At 45.1% G+C, this 14,273-nt stretch overlaps 1 protein-coding gene across 1 annotated transcript in view; it reads left to right on the forward strand.

Moving 5' to 3' along the window:
• Positions 1-14,273, forward strand: part of PKHD1 (PKHD1 ciliary IPT domain containing fibrocystin/polyductin) — a 369,527-nt gene that overhangs the window by 122,662 nt on the left and 232,592 nt on the right. The window contains exon 36 of the mRNA XM_074947443.1: positions 11,038-11,194. Within this exon, the coding sequence (XP_074803544.1) occupies positions 11,038-11,194 (157 nt within the window). The remainder of the gene's footprint in view (positions 1-11,037; positions 11,195-14,273) is intronic.

The following is a 14,273-nucleotide window of genomic DNA, read 5'->3' on the forward strand; positions in this document are numbered from 1 at the left end:
TACTCAAAGGCACTGGTTCTCATTGACGCTAACACCCCTTTATGTTGCCAGAGTGATGTAAAGAGGCCTTAGTGGAAATGAGAATAAAATCCCATCTGTTTTCCTCCTCTGAACTATGGAAAGAGTTTTCTAAATACATTCAGCCTGATTTACACTTGTAAAGAAGAATGCGTCAGGCTTCCACTGAATTATTAGACCTAGGTAGCGTAGCCAGAAGTCCACTCTACCACACCATGATGATGGGAGCTATATGAGCATCTAGGTAGCTGGGAGAGCAAGGTCAAATAGACACCATGGTGCCCTGCTACATCTCTCGCCTGTATTAATCATGGTGAGTGTTCCTTGTCTTATGCCACACAGGTGCATCTTGGGATGGATCAATTATATGTCAGTGTGAATGAAGCACCTGACTACAGGGGCTGTAACAAGACAAATTTGGTTCAATCAGCCTGGAGAATATCTTGTATGTTAACCACATACCTGCATTGAGTTAGATTTTGCAGCATGTGTGTGGGAGGGAGGTCCCTGCACCAATTTGTCCGATTTAATTATAGATGCTCTACCCACCTTCCTAATTGCTTCTTCATTAGGAAGTAGCTTGTTGTTTCTTTTTTTCCCCTAGGAGCTAAAAATAATCCACTTTTGTTTGTTTCTGTAAATATTTTTTTTCTTTTGCCCTTGAGGAGATAATTATTTCTATTGTTGCATGAAGATGGTGGCCAATACAGGAGGAATAATTAGAGCAGATGGCTGTGAATACTTCCCATCTAAAAGACATCTAGGGTAATAAAATAAAAACCCACTTCTTTGTCTCCTCCAAATATGTGCTTTGCTTTCCTTCAGGTGGATTGAAGCGGGGGATGGGGGAGGAAATGGTTTCCCTGGTGAATTAAATTGAGGAGCTGTCAAGAGTTCACAGCCCGGAAAGTGAGGTCCCATGTATTCCATCACTGAAATTAAGTGTTTTCAAATGTGGTGTGGAGTCCTGGGTCCATGGCGTGGGGAAATATACACTGTATTCCATCACTTAAAATGTTAACCTTGTCTCTCACTAGTGACTGGGAACAAAAACACTTGCTCTATACTTGCTGGTTAAATGGCAATCTGTCACTACTGCAGGAAAGGCTTCCTCATGTGTGTCAATCTCTCTGATATGGCTGTAGTGTTCCAACCTTTGCTTGTTCACTGCTTCATGACCAGCAGCGGGTAATGGCTACATTACTTAAAGGTGTATTCCCTCCCCCTCCCCCAATAGATAAGTGGTTATAAGGATATTTTTGCATGCAGGAAAGCAACGTGGTAGTGATTATTATTTTGGTATATAGTATTAGCTTTGTGCTCAGCACCTTGAAGACATGTCTAAAGTCAGATAGTGAAATCCTGGCTCCAATGAAGTCAAAAGCAAAACTCCTGTAGAGTCAGGATTTCACTTGGAGTCCCTGTCCCAAAGAGCCTTTAGTTTAAATTCACAATATATAGGATAGACTCTGGGTAAAATAACAAGCAATGCGCTTTAGTTAAATTTATGATGGCTATTTACTGTATTAGCATTTAAGCTTTTGGTCGTCTTTGATCACAGGATCAGGCTTGTTGTCTTTTTGGGGAGTGGCAGTCATTTTCCTTAAAAAACAAAACACTATTAGGTATCTGAGATTAAGTGAGATTAAGGTTATGCTCTATAGCAATCACTTCACCTGCAACTGAGGCCTGGTCTACACTACAGACAGAGAAGATGCATGGGGGGTGGGCGTGCGGGGTCACATGCCCCCACAAATTTGCTGCTTGGCTTGTACTGAGCATGCTCACATGGACTGAGCATGCTCCGTAACACTGCTGCAGCTGGTTGCCCTCACTCTGGCCCCCCCCACTATCAGCAGGCACAGGTTGTCCCTGACTACAGAGTTAGGTCAACGTAAGGCAGCTTAGTTATTTGGACCTAACTCTGTAAGTGTCTACACTACAATGGGGCTCCCGCCCATGTAAGTCACTCACTCTATCGACTTAATAACTCCACCTCTGTGAGAGGCGTCGCACTTAGGTCGATATGGTTAGGGCAATGCAGTGTCTCTGTAGACACTGCGTTATTTACATCACCCGTTGGCTGTCAGCCCCAGGGCGGAGGGGGAGGGGCTCCAGCTGTGAACCCCGTGCCAGGCTCACAGCTCTGGCTGTCAGCCCTAGGGTGGTGGAGCTCCAGCTGTCGGTGCCCTACAATGCCCATTTCAGTCAGTGGAAGCGCTCTTGGTAAGGATGCGCACCACCGAAGAAGGCGCATAATGTGGACGTGACTCACCGCTTTAATTACTGCGGTGGCTGTGCGTTGACTTAAACAGACTTCATTTTGTAGTGTGGACATGCCCTGAAATAGAGACCGTGCTGGGCTGCTCCACAGCAGCAACCCACCCTAACAGTGAAGAGGATGAAGAAGAGAAATCTACTTGAAACTGGAGAAAGACGTTACAGATGGTGTGCAGGATGTAATCAGCTGAACTGCAGCGGGGCTAGAGCAACAGGGTGGTTAATATTTTGCATTTCTATAGAACGTTTTGTCCCAGGATCTCTATCTGCTTTATGAGAAGTGAATTAATCCTCACAATAACCCTGTGAGGTAAGAATGGCTATCCCCACTTAACAGGTGGAGAAACTGAGGCACAGCCATTAAGTGACTTGAACAAATCACACAGCAAGTCGGTGTTAGTGGGAATAGAAGTTAGGATTCCTACTAACCAGACACGCCTCACTCTTTGTTGTCAAAAAAAAGTGTCACAAGCTCTTCAAGGGCCACACATGGTCAGGAGTTCACTTCATCTTTGACATTATACTGCATATAGCATATTATGGGGCATTGGCTCACTACTGACTCGATGGCCTAGTGTCACCTGTGGTACTGAAGATTTTTTTTTTTTAAAGTCACCAGCATGTCCTCAGGAGAACCATCCCTGCTACCTGCAGCTACACAGGCTCTTAGCCGGAATATGGAGTTGGTTCTCAATCACTTGTGCTCACCACTCCCAATCATCCCTGGTAGTGGGATACCATGAAGCTACAATAAAGGTGGTGGTGGTGTGGGGGGTTTAAAATGTCTTTAAGTAAAAACAGGACTGAAACATGTTAGCATATTTAGAATCTGGGTCTGGGGTGAATTTTTGTGTTTTGGGTCCATTTATCGTTATTAGTTCAGCAGTTGTTTGAGACCTCTAGGTTATGTGTGAGTTTAATGTTTACATCAGACAGTGCAGCAGGGACTGCATTGATTTCTCTGTACACTGAGACAAGGATCCTTTTGTACTTTTCTTTACATGCCTCATTTACAATGAGCAGCCGTGGTTACAGCTCCTGACCTATAGCACTGGCATATCTGTAAATGTAAAGACAAGGGCAGAAGGGGAAGATATGTATCTACAGGAAAGGAAGCAGCTCACAAACAAGCCAGTGGTTATAAGTAGAGTTCCATGAAACCTGCACTCCTCCTCTGTTTGGCAGTGGCCCAAATGTCAGCTCTGGATCCAGGTCTGGGTGTGTTCAGATCTCAGATTTCTGTTTTGGGCCCACATCACTTCCGCTCGCAGAAAAGTTGGATCAGAACCACCTTTGATGACGGATGAAATGAAAGAACAAAAGACAGCATAAGCAGCGCTCGGCCCCATGCACTCCCCTCCCCTCCCCTCCCACTGGTTCTACAGGCTCATCAAACAAACGTGTCCGGAGAGGCAGTCAGCCATGACCTCGGCCACTGCAGCTGCTGCTGCTCTTCAGTGTTAACAGGAACTGTTTATAGAATGACATTGCAGGAGTGCTGGGTTCTAACTAGAACCAAAAAAAGAGTCTCACTTCTATGGAAAACTGTGTGCGGCTATTCTTCGCCTTTCGTGGCCATCACTGAACAAACCGGGAGTGGGAGGGAAGGCTGAGACCTGCTATGGGGGAAAAGGGAGGAACATGGAGTTGTGACACAATGAGCCAGGATGGCTCCTGTGCCCATCTAATACTTGATAAAAAGGGCTACCCTGCTATTTACTCTGCAGCTAGGTAGTAGCTTTCCTTTGAGGGGCTCTAGGTACTTGACAAATCTTACTAACATCAGTTATAACACCCTCGTGAGGTGGAGGAGTACTGTTGTCACATAGGACAGAACAATACGTAAGGCCCCCTTGCCTTGACCACTATTTGTATTATGGTAGTGCCAAGAGGTCCCATTGCGCTGTGTGCTATACAACCACATAAATGAGAGAATGCCTGTTCCAAAGAGCTCATAGTCTAAATAGACAAGACCAAGCGAGTGAGGAAGTGACTGGCCCAAGGTTACAAATCAGTCAGTGGCAGAGCCAGGAACAGAACCCCACTCTCCTGACTCCTAGGCTAGTGCTTATCTACTAGGCCACACTGCCATGTAAGGCCCTTTGTAGCTCTACTCCTCCCTATTATCGTCTCATGGTTCTTACTGAGTCTCTCATGGCCTCTCAGCTCCTCCAAGGGTACTAGCCTAGACTGCCTGCTTCTCCCACAAGCATCTTGTGCTTTCTTTCATGCTGCCCTTTGCAGGTGGAGCATGCTCCTTGAACTGATCCATCCTTTTTTTTCCCCCTTCAAGTCCCTTCTTCAGACCCATTCCTGCCATGACATTGACAGGATTTTGCCAGCTGGCCAGAGCTAGGCCTTGAGGTTGTCTGGATGGTTGGTATTGATCTATTTGTATATTTAGAGGTTTTTTTTTTTTTAAACTCCACTTCAAAGATTCAGAGCCATTCAGATGATAAAACTTCCTTATTCTGCCTTGGATAGTTAGACTGTGTGACAGGGTCGGGCCAGATGGCTACAGGAGAGTGATAGAAGGCAGATATATTAGCCCCAGGTTAAGTAGGTCCCTTTTCCCTGGGTAAGGTAACAGGGAAGGTTCCAGAACAATCAGGAACTTTCTGGAAACAATTAAGGCAGACAGGCTGATTAGAACACCTGCAGCCAATCAAGAAGCTGCTAGAATAAATTAAGGCAGGCTAATCAGGGCACCGGGGTTTAAAAAGGAGCTCATTTCAGTTTGTGGTGTGCATGTGAGGAGCTGGGAGCGAGAGGCATTAGGAGCTGAGAGTGAGAAGGCGTACCACTGGAGAACTGAGGAGTACAAGCATTATCAGACACCAGGAGAAAGGTCCTATGGTGAGGATAAAGAAGGTGTTGGGAGGAGGCCATGGGGAAGTAGCCCAGGGAGTTGTAGCTGTCGCACAGCTATACCCACCAAGGTAGAGGAAGAACTTTGTCACAACTGTAAATTCCTTGGGGGAAGGAACTAGCACTATGGGGCTCCTAGGTGCTACCATAATACAAATAAATGAAAAGTAAAGTCTAGTAGGGTGGTTTATGCCTTTTCTGAGTTTGGTCCTTAGGATGGATGAAGGGTCTTATTTTGTGGACTGTTCCCATCCATAATTGGCTTGGGAAGCATCACTACATCTGGGTTTTTGGCGTCATATGGGATGGCATTGGGAATAGTAGCTGGCCTCTGCCCAGGGGGATTGTACTTGTGTTTGTGGGCGGGGGGTGGGGAGCGATGAAAAAAGAGAGACACATTTCATGTTGGAAAGAGAGGACATAAATGAAAAGAGTTGAGGAGTCTGTGTAACATCAACAGACCCCGGTCATTAGCAGGCAGGATCAAACCGCGGCTCTCTGGAGCTTAGTGCATGTGCCTCTACTGCATGAGCTAGAGCCAACTGGCTCTTAGCTAAGGCTGTGGAGCAGACTCATTTTATATCTCTCTCTTTAAGTGGTCTCGGTGCCACTAGTGGGACAGAACACCACACCCAGAAGGTGTGTGGGTTACATCTGCACCCTGTGTGAGACCCTAGGTCCAATGATGAGCTTCTGTTCTCAGGAAGCCAAAATCACAAAGCGACCATTTCTTCTTGATTCCTCTAGAGGCCTACCTACCCAAAAAGTGATACAAGTACTAAACAATAAGAGCAACCACTTTTTTCCATGCCTATCACAACATAAAGGGCCTGTTGAAGTCAGTGGAAAGACCCTTCTTGACTTCACTGGGTATTGTATCAGGCTCAATAAGAACCTTGTCTCAGAGGAATGCTCCTAGCTAGGAGGAGGCAAACCATTTGATGGTAACCATATATCAGCCATCACCCCTAATGTACTACACAGAGTGGCCGAGACGCCGTCAGACAGGTAGTTATAAACATTAGGATATTGTTGCGTGGGTTGGCCTACCCTGCCATTTAGCAAAGCAGCATTTGTTCTGCTGAGACATACTGCAAAGCAATGGAGAAGAAATGAAGATGTTTTATACCTCCTCCTTTGCTTGTTCCCCATTGAACAAAAGTTCCTTTAATGTTGGAGATTCCTCATGAAGAATGAAATATTTACTTTAGCAAGGACCCGTGAAAGGCTTGATTTTCTGAAAACCCTGCTTCCTCACACAACCTATCTGTTTTTTCCATTTCTCTGTTGCTGAGAGAACCTTATTTTCTTTAAAGAGATGAGTATTTATCTAAGGTTCAAGGCATCTACCCTGTCCATACTTGAGTCCCTATTTAAGACCCACTTCTTCCATGGTGCCAACAGTGAAAAGATTTGACTTGTAGGTGCATTGCATATTGTTGCTCCCCTTCTCCTAACCTCTGCCTGTATTTCTCAGTCTGTATTTACATTGTGAGCTTCTCCTTGTAGTACCACCCCTTAAGGATAAGGTGATAATAACAGTCAAAATGGATTTGTCAAGAATAAATTATGTCAAACCAACTCACTATCCTCCTTTGACAGGGTATCAAGCCTTATGGATGATGTGAAGTAGTAGATGTGATATATCTGGACTTGAGTAAGGCTTTTAATACTGCTTCACATGCTTTTCTCATAAACAAACAAGGGAAATATAACCTAGATAAACCTATGAAAAAGGTGGGTGCACAACTGGTTGGAAAACTGTACTCAAAGAGTAGTTATCAGTGGTTCACAGTCAAGTAGGAAGGGCATATTGAGTGGGGTCCCACATGGATCTGTCTAAGGTCTGGTTCTAGTCAATATCTTCATGAATGATTTGGATAATGGCATAAAGAGTGCATTTATAAAGTTTGTGGAAGATACGAAGCTGGGAGAGTTGCATGTGCTTTGGAGGACAGGTTTAGAATTCCAAGTGATGTTGACAAACTGAAGAGGTGGTTTGAAATTGAAATTCAATAAGGACAAATGCAAAGTACAACACTTAGGAAGGAATAATCAATTGCACAAACACAAAATGGGAAATGACTGCCTAGGAAGGAGTACTGCAGAAAAAGATCTTGGGGTTATAGTAGATCACAAACTAAATATGAGTCAACAATGTAATGCGCAAAAAAAAAAAAAGTGAACATAATTCTGGGCTGTATTATCAGGAGAAACGAGAAATATTTCATCAACTCTACTCAGCACTGTTAAAGTCTCAACTGGAGCATTGTGCCCAGTTCTGGGCACCACAATTCAGGAAAGATGTGGACAGATTGGAGAAAGTTCAGAAGAGAGCAACAAAAAATGATTAAAGGTCTAGAAAACATGATGTACGAGGAAAGATTGAAAAAATTGGGTTTGTTTAGTATGGAGAAGAGAAGACAGAGGAGGGACATGGTAACAGTCTTAAAGTACATAAAAGATTGTTTTCAAGAGGAGGAGGATAAATTGTTCTCCTTACCACTGAGGACAGGACAAGAAAGAATGGGCCTAAATTGCAGTAAGGGGGATTTCGGCAAGATGCTAGGAAAAACTCCCTAACTGTAAGGATAGGGTGACCAGGTGTCCGGTTTTCAACCGGAACACCCGGTCGAGAAGGGATCCTGGCGGCTCCGGTCAGCACCGCGGACTGGGCCATTGACTGTCCAGGTAGTGGTGCCATACAGTGGGGCTGGCAGGTTCCCTGCTAGCCTCTGCACTGTGCGGCTCCCAAGAAGCAGCCGGCATGTCCCCCGTCTGCCTCCTACATGTAGGGGCAGGCAGGGGGCTCCACGTACTGTCCGTTCCCCAAGCCCCACCTCCACAGCTCCCGTTGGCCAGGAGTCTGCGGACAGGGTAGTGCGCAGAGCTGCCTAGCCACGCCTCAGCATAGGAGCCGGAGAGGGGACATGCCAGTGCTTCCGGGAGCTGCTTGAGGTAAGAGCTGTCCAGAGCCTGCACCCCTGACCCTCTCCCAGGCTCCAACCCCCTGCCCCAGCCCTAGCCCCAGCCCTGATCCCCCTCCCACCCTCCAAACCTCTCAATCCCAGCCCAGAGCACCCTCCTGCACCCCAAACCCCTCATCCCTAGCCTCAACCCAGAGCCCGCACCCCCAGCCAGAGCCCTCACCCCCTCCCGCACCCAACCCTCTGAGCCAGCCCAGTGTAAATGAGCGAGTGAGTGATGGTGGGGGAGTAAGCGACAGAGGGAGGGGGAGATGGAGTGAGCCTCGGAGAAGGGGCAGGGCATGGGCGGGGCCTCAGAGGAGAGGCAGGGCAAGGGTATTCGGTTTTGTGCGAGTAGAAAGTTGGCAACCCTATGTAAGGTTAGTTAAGCACTGGAACAATTATGTAGGGAGGTTGTGGAATCTCCATCATTGGATGTTTTTAAGAACAGGTTAGACAAACACCTGTCAGGGATGGTCTAGATAATACTTAGTCCTTCCTTAAGTGCAGGGGACTGGATTAGATGACTTACTGAGGTCCCTTCCAGTCCAACATTTCTGTGATTTCTGTGACTGTGTAGAAAGCACCCAGCACATTGTTAGTGCTACTGTAAATAAATAATACTATCTAGTGTTGACAAATTGTATAGTCAATTGCTTGACCACACTTTAATTCATTATGAAATATACTCAAGAGACTAAATAACCAATGTCAGTCATGTTTATTACTAAAAGCCAATAATAATGTTGTACAGGAGAAAGATTCTATATGATACCAATCTCCGGGAAGCTGTCTTGTGCAGCATTGTTACATTAACCTTACGCAGAAGGTGTGCACCCAGAGTTACACCTCTAAAGCCATCTTTTTGTACCCTACCAGTTTATAAGTAAAAGGTACAGCGTACATCACCTGAAACTAGCGTTTTACCAATCAGTTTTTTACCTTGTTTTTCTGGTACTATGCTATACCCCTTATCTCTTTGTTCTGAACACATGCATTCCAGGTACTAAAGGCATCTCCTAGGTTTGTATTAGGCCAAAACAATTATATGTCTTGTCTTCTTCCTTTGGGAGATTCCAGTACTGGCCTGGGAGAATAACTCCCTACCTGTTGCTATGATAAAATAATCATATGTCCTGATCCTGACAATTTTCCTATGTACTTAAGCCAAAGCTTACTTCGGGTAATGCAAGGTGTTATGGGATACTTAGCATAAGAGAATAGGATTATAGTAAAGGTAGAGGCCAATTTAGGTTATATAACTACTATACGGTTTGTATTTAATTCTGTTTGTGCTTAATGCACACTAATATACGTGTGGTGCAGGTGATGCATATTAATATGATCTATATGCTAGGTAGCATATATTGGTCAACATTAGCCACTTCTAATGTTCCCACCAGCAAGGAGCCCGAAAAAGGTTTGGTTCTGATAAGGATCCAAGCTGTGGATACTGGATAGCAGACTTGATGGACTATTAGTCCTGTCTAGTGTAGCAAATTCTTATCTACCTAAATGTTTGTTTTCCAAAATGCACCCCTGCCAGTCTCGAAGTGGTGCATGAACAGTCAGTATAAAACATTGTTCAGCAAAAAACAAAACTGATGGCAAGTCAATTGGGAAAAAAACCCTACTTCTACCCTACAAACTACATTTGAATCACTCAAGGGTCTAGCAAAATCTTTAGTGAATAAGTGGCAAAGAGTCCTTATAGACTAACAGACGTATTGGAGCATAAGCTTTCGTGGGCGAACACCCAGTGTGCCCTGGAAATTTGGGCCTTGTTGAGCCATTGAAATAAACAAAACCCCATCCCTGTCCCCTGGAGAATGCCCTGCCTCTAGTTCCTACTACTGATATCTGGGAACTGTTGTCAGGACCATGCCAGACCATCTGATTTATCAAGATAGCATATGGGGAGAGAGATTCTGAGGTAGACAGGACTGAAGCCACATAGGGCTTCATTGATCAGAATCAGTGTTTTGAATTTCACTCAGAAACAAATGGGTGCAATCTATAGCAAGCAGGTGTAATGTGCTCCAGAGAAGAATCATCAGTAAGGAAGCAGGCAGGTGCATTTCACACTCGCTGGTGTTGCTGAATCTGCCAGGGTACATGGCCCTCATCACTCTGGTAACTGGGCCCCTCACAGTCATAAAGGGTTTTATCTTCACAACACCCTGTGAGGTAGGGAAGTATCATCCCCATTTCACATCTGGGGAACTGAGACAAGGGTAGACTGTGATTTGCCCAAAGCCAACCAGGGAGTCTGTGGATGAACCCAGGTTTCTTGAGTCCTTGTCATGCCCTGTCTACTACATCAATCTTTTCACCCTCTAGAGAAGCCACATATATCCTGTGTTGCACTAATCCAGTCTGATGGTAACAAGCACATGGATTACTGTGGTGCATATGCCTGTAAATATTGACTAATCCTTGCAGTACCTCTTGAGGTAGGTCTATTGCTAGACATGCTATCTAGCATTTCCTCTAAGGTCTATCCAGGCCTAACCTTTGCGGTGAGTCTAGATCCACTTTTGAAGTAGACTGTGAGTTGAGTCTAGATATTGTAGTGGAGAAAACACACACCAAAAAACTTGGATTCCCTCCTCTCCCTGTTGTTATATAGAAGGGGGAGTGGGCTGGATATTGGGGGCGGGGGGGGGGATATACAGTGCAACGAGCCTAGCAGAAAAGACTGGAGTAAATGAACTTCACTTAAGGTATGCCAGGTAAAACTTGGGTCCATTCTCCCCTGACAAGTATTTCCATGCTTGGTGACAACAGGAGGTTGGGACAAGGACCTGCATGACCACACTTATAATTTGATTTAAAGTTATTTCCAGTTTCATAATTTAAAAAAAAAATCTAAGGTCAATTTTAAGACCCTTATTTTCTTTTTCAGAGGCACCTTCCCTTCCAATTCTGCGGCCGATGGTCTAAGAACTCCAGCTGGCTTGATGGGCACTTGCCACAAGATGGCGCTAATGTCACAGTAGAAAGAGGCCAGACGCTGCTGCTGGATACCACCACTGGCATCCTCAACTTTCTGCACGTCAAAGGTCTGAGGAGGTTTTTGTCTGTTTGTTTCTTGCAGGCTGTAGCGTTTCATTCTCTCCTCCTCCCCCGCCCCCCAATCAAATAAACTGTGCCAAGGCACCTGGTCAGACAGGAGCGTCAAAGACAGAGCATCAGTGTTTGGTAAACATAGTGAGGATGGGGGGAGGGATCTGTTTAATTATTCTGTATGCAGAAAGCATCGTTTATGCCGTTTGAGGCATAATGACAATATGAGTAGGACTACTGAAAGCAGAGCTCTTCTGCACAGCCATCAGGGATAATAGTGGTACTGGTAACAATAATCACCTATGTCTTGTGTGGTATCTTTGATGCAAGTGTGTTGGAAAAGCCTTTACAGAACTAATGATGTTGTTACAGAATTATAGGCTACAGTTACAGAATGTAATAAATAATCCATGATCCTAGCACTCTGTTAGTGCTGTGTAAATAATACAGCACAATTAAGAGAGAAAGCATCAGGCCTGTAGTACTTACATACCCCGAGTCAAATTCAGATTTGGTGTAAATAGATGCAGCTCGGTTGGCGTCAATACACAATTAAGGACAAAAATAACCTGCCATTCACCAGTAGAAACATTTCCATCCTCAAAATGAAGGCCCCAATCCTGCACACCCTTCTGCACATGCTTAAGTTTAAGCACATGCGTAAATGTTTTCAGGATTGGGGCCTAAAAAGTAAGCAAAGGACTTTGTGTTGTGTTTTAAATGCTTACACTTAATGGTCTGTAAAAGAGATTTCTTAACAAATGTCATAGGTATTGAGGCCCAAATCCTCAAAGGCATTTAGGCTCCTAAGTCCCATTGAAATCGATGGGAGTTGGGCATCTAAATATCTTTGAGGATCTGTGGCTAAATCTTCATTGAGGACTATAGACGCAAGGAATGTGATATTTTAATGTATTTTAACTCAGTTTTGAGTTAACAGACGATAAAGAAATCTGAAAATGGAAACAACTTTCCTTCCCACTTCTATCCCTTGATCAGCGATCTCCCAGAATAGCGGGGTGGAATTTTATCAGGTTTTCTTCCACCTGAACAAAGAAAATAAATATTTTAATCAATCTGGGGGCGAGATCAAGCATGAAAATGTTTTAGCCAAATCCTCCCCTCCTCCCCACCAACCTCCTGCTGAAAGTTCTAAGCCTCAGAAAATAGGTTCTTGGTAATGAATGAGTCGTTTTCAGCCCAAATGAGATTATCCTGCTGGAATGCATATCTGTGTCACAAGTATGAGGTGGGTCTGAACTAGAATGCAGAATCCAAAGTCCTAGCAAGTTTGGATCCAAATCTGGGTCTAAACTTTGTGGTTCAGCCCAAATCTATGAAATAGATCCAGAGCAAGAAACTGAATAAGAAAGGAAGGTCAGACAGAACTCTGAACCATGGGCTTGATCCATAAGCCCAGTGAATTTGATGGGAGTCTTTCCATTGTTTTCAGTGAAGTTTGGAATCAGGGTCTTTGTGGCTTGGACTCATATTCAAAAGCAATTTTTTCCCTCTCCGTCATGCTCCTTTTCATTCTCAAACAAGCCCATTCAGTTGACCCACACAATATGGTAGGTACGGTACAGTTATTAAACCAACATTAGACTATTTTAGACCCAGTGACTCTGAGAAGGGCATTTATGATACCAAACACACCTGGTTCTCTTGTATTACAGTAATTTAGATGGAATAAATGGGCTGAAAGAGTCACAGGTGTTAACATGACCCTGAAACTATCCAACATTAAACAGTTTTAAACAGGGTTCAGGGTTTTATAACCAGATACCTCAGCCTGCTTAGTACCATGGCAAACATACCATTAAAAATCTTTTAAGTTCTTTATGAATGATACAGAAAAGAAGGGAAAACAATTAAAGCATTTGAAATGTAAAGTGTTATGTGAGGCTTTCATTTTAATCAGGTCCGTTTTTCCCTTTCCCATTAGCTGTAAAGAGATTTTATAAGGAAAAAACCACTGGGGCTGGGTGGTAGGAAGTAGAGATCCCCATTTAGCTCACCCGGACTTTGCTCCTATTCTCGTGCTCAGAGCTTGTCATGGAGTGGGAGCCCCTCACCATGATGGGGAGCTGCCAAGACCAGCAGCAGTCTAGAGTCATTGACCTGCTGTAGTAGCTAGAGCAACTGTGAATAGTGAGTGCAGCCCCAGGTGCGGGAAACGCTGATCCATCTCTGTCCCTGTCTCCCATGGCCATTCAGTGAAAGACTGCCCCAGGAAGGTGGGTTGGGCACTCACCGGCCGTCTGCAGCGTCCCAGACTCCCGGTGCAGGGGAGCTGCCCAGGGAAATATCCTGGTGACCAAACGCCGCAGCCATCTCCACTGACAAGAGCTGCCTCTGATGCCATGCACGTGTCTCCAGAGGCACTGCCTGGAGGCCCCAAGAAGGCTCCATGGTGCAGGGCGCCGATCCCTGCTGGCAGCACCAGCACAAACACCAAGGCGGAGCATCTGACTGCCCTTGATGCCAGCCGTTCAGGAGCAACAGATGCGTGCTGCAGGGAGGGACTGCTGCTTTGCCCCCCAGTCTCCGCCCATGCTTTGGTGGCTGCAAAAAAATCCACCGGTGGCTGCATGCAAGAAACGCAGATGGTGATAATTGTACTTTTGGGGATAAAGAGAAGAAGTTAGTTGAGATGGGCTGGAGCTGTTGTTGTTGCTGTTGAGGTTTGATCCTGTTTTTTAGAAAACAAAACAAGACACACACACACAAGAGGGACATGGAAAAAACAGCAAAGAGAAAATGCAGCTTCTCTCTCAGGTGTTGACTCTCACTTGCAGACTCAGTGCTGGAGAAACACAAGCCCAGCTGGAGAAAGACAAGCCCAGCACACAGTCTCGGAGTGGCTGATAAGACCTGGCAAACTTGTGCCATCGTTGGGCCATTTGGGGCATTGCTTTTAAATACCTCTCTTGGGTGACAGGCTTACAGCAGTGTTGCAAAATATAGTGGTGGCTGGCTAAGCCAGAGCGTTATTAAACAGAACACACATGGGGGAAGGGATTACATGGTCTTACATCCCAGATGGCATTTGGGATTTAGCTGGTGGAGGTGGCA

This window comes from Natator depressus, chromosome 3 (genome assembly GCF_965152275.1).
Source record: "Natator depressus isolate rNatDep1 chromosome 3, rNatDep2.hap1, whole genome shotgun sequence".
Classification (NCBI taxonomy): Eukaryota; Metazoa; Chordata; order Testudines; family Cheloniidae; genus Natator; species Natator depressus.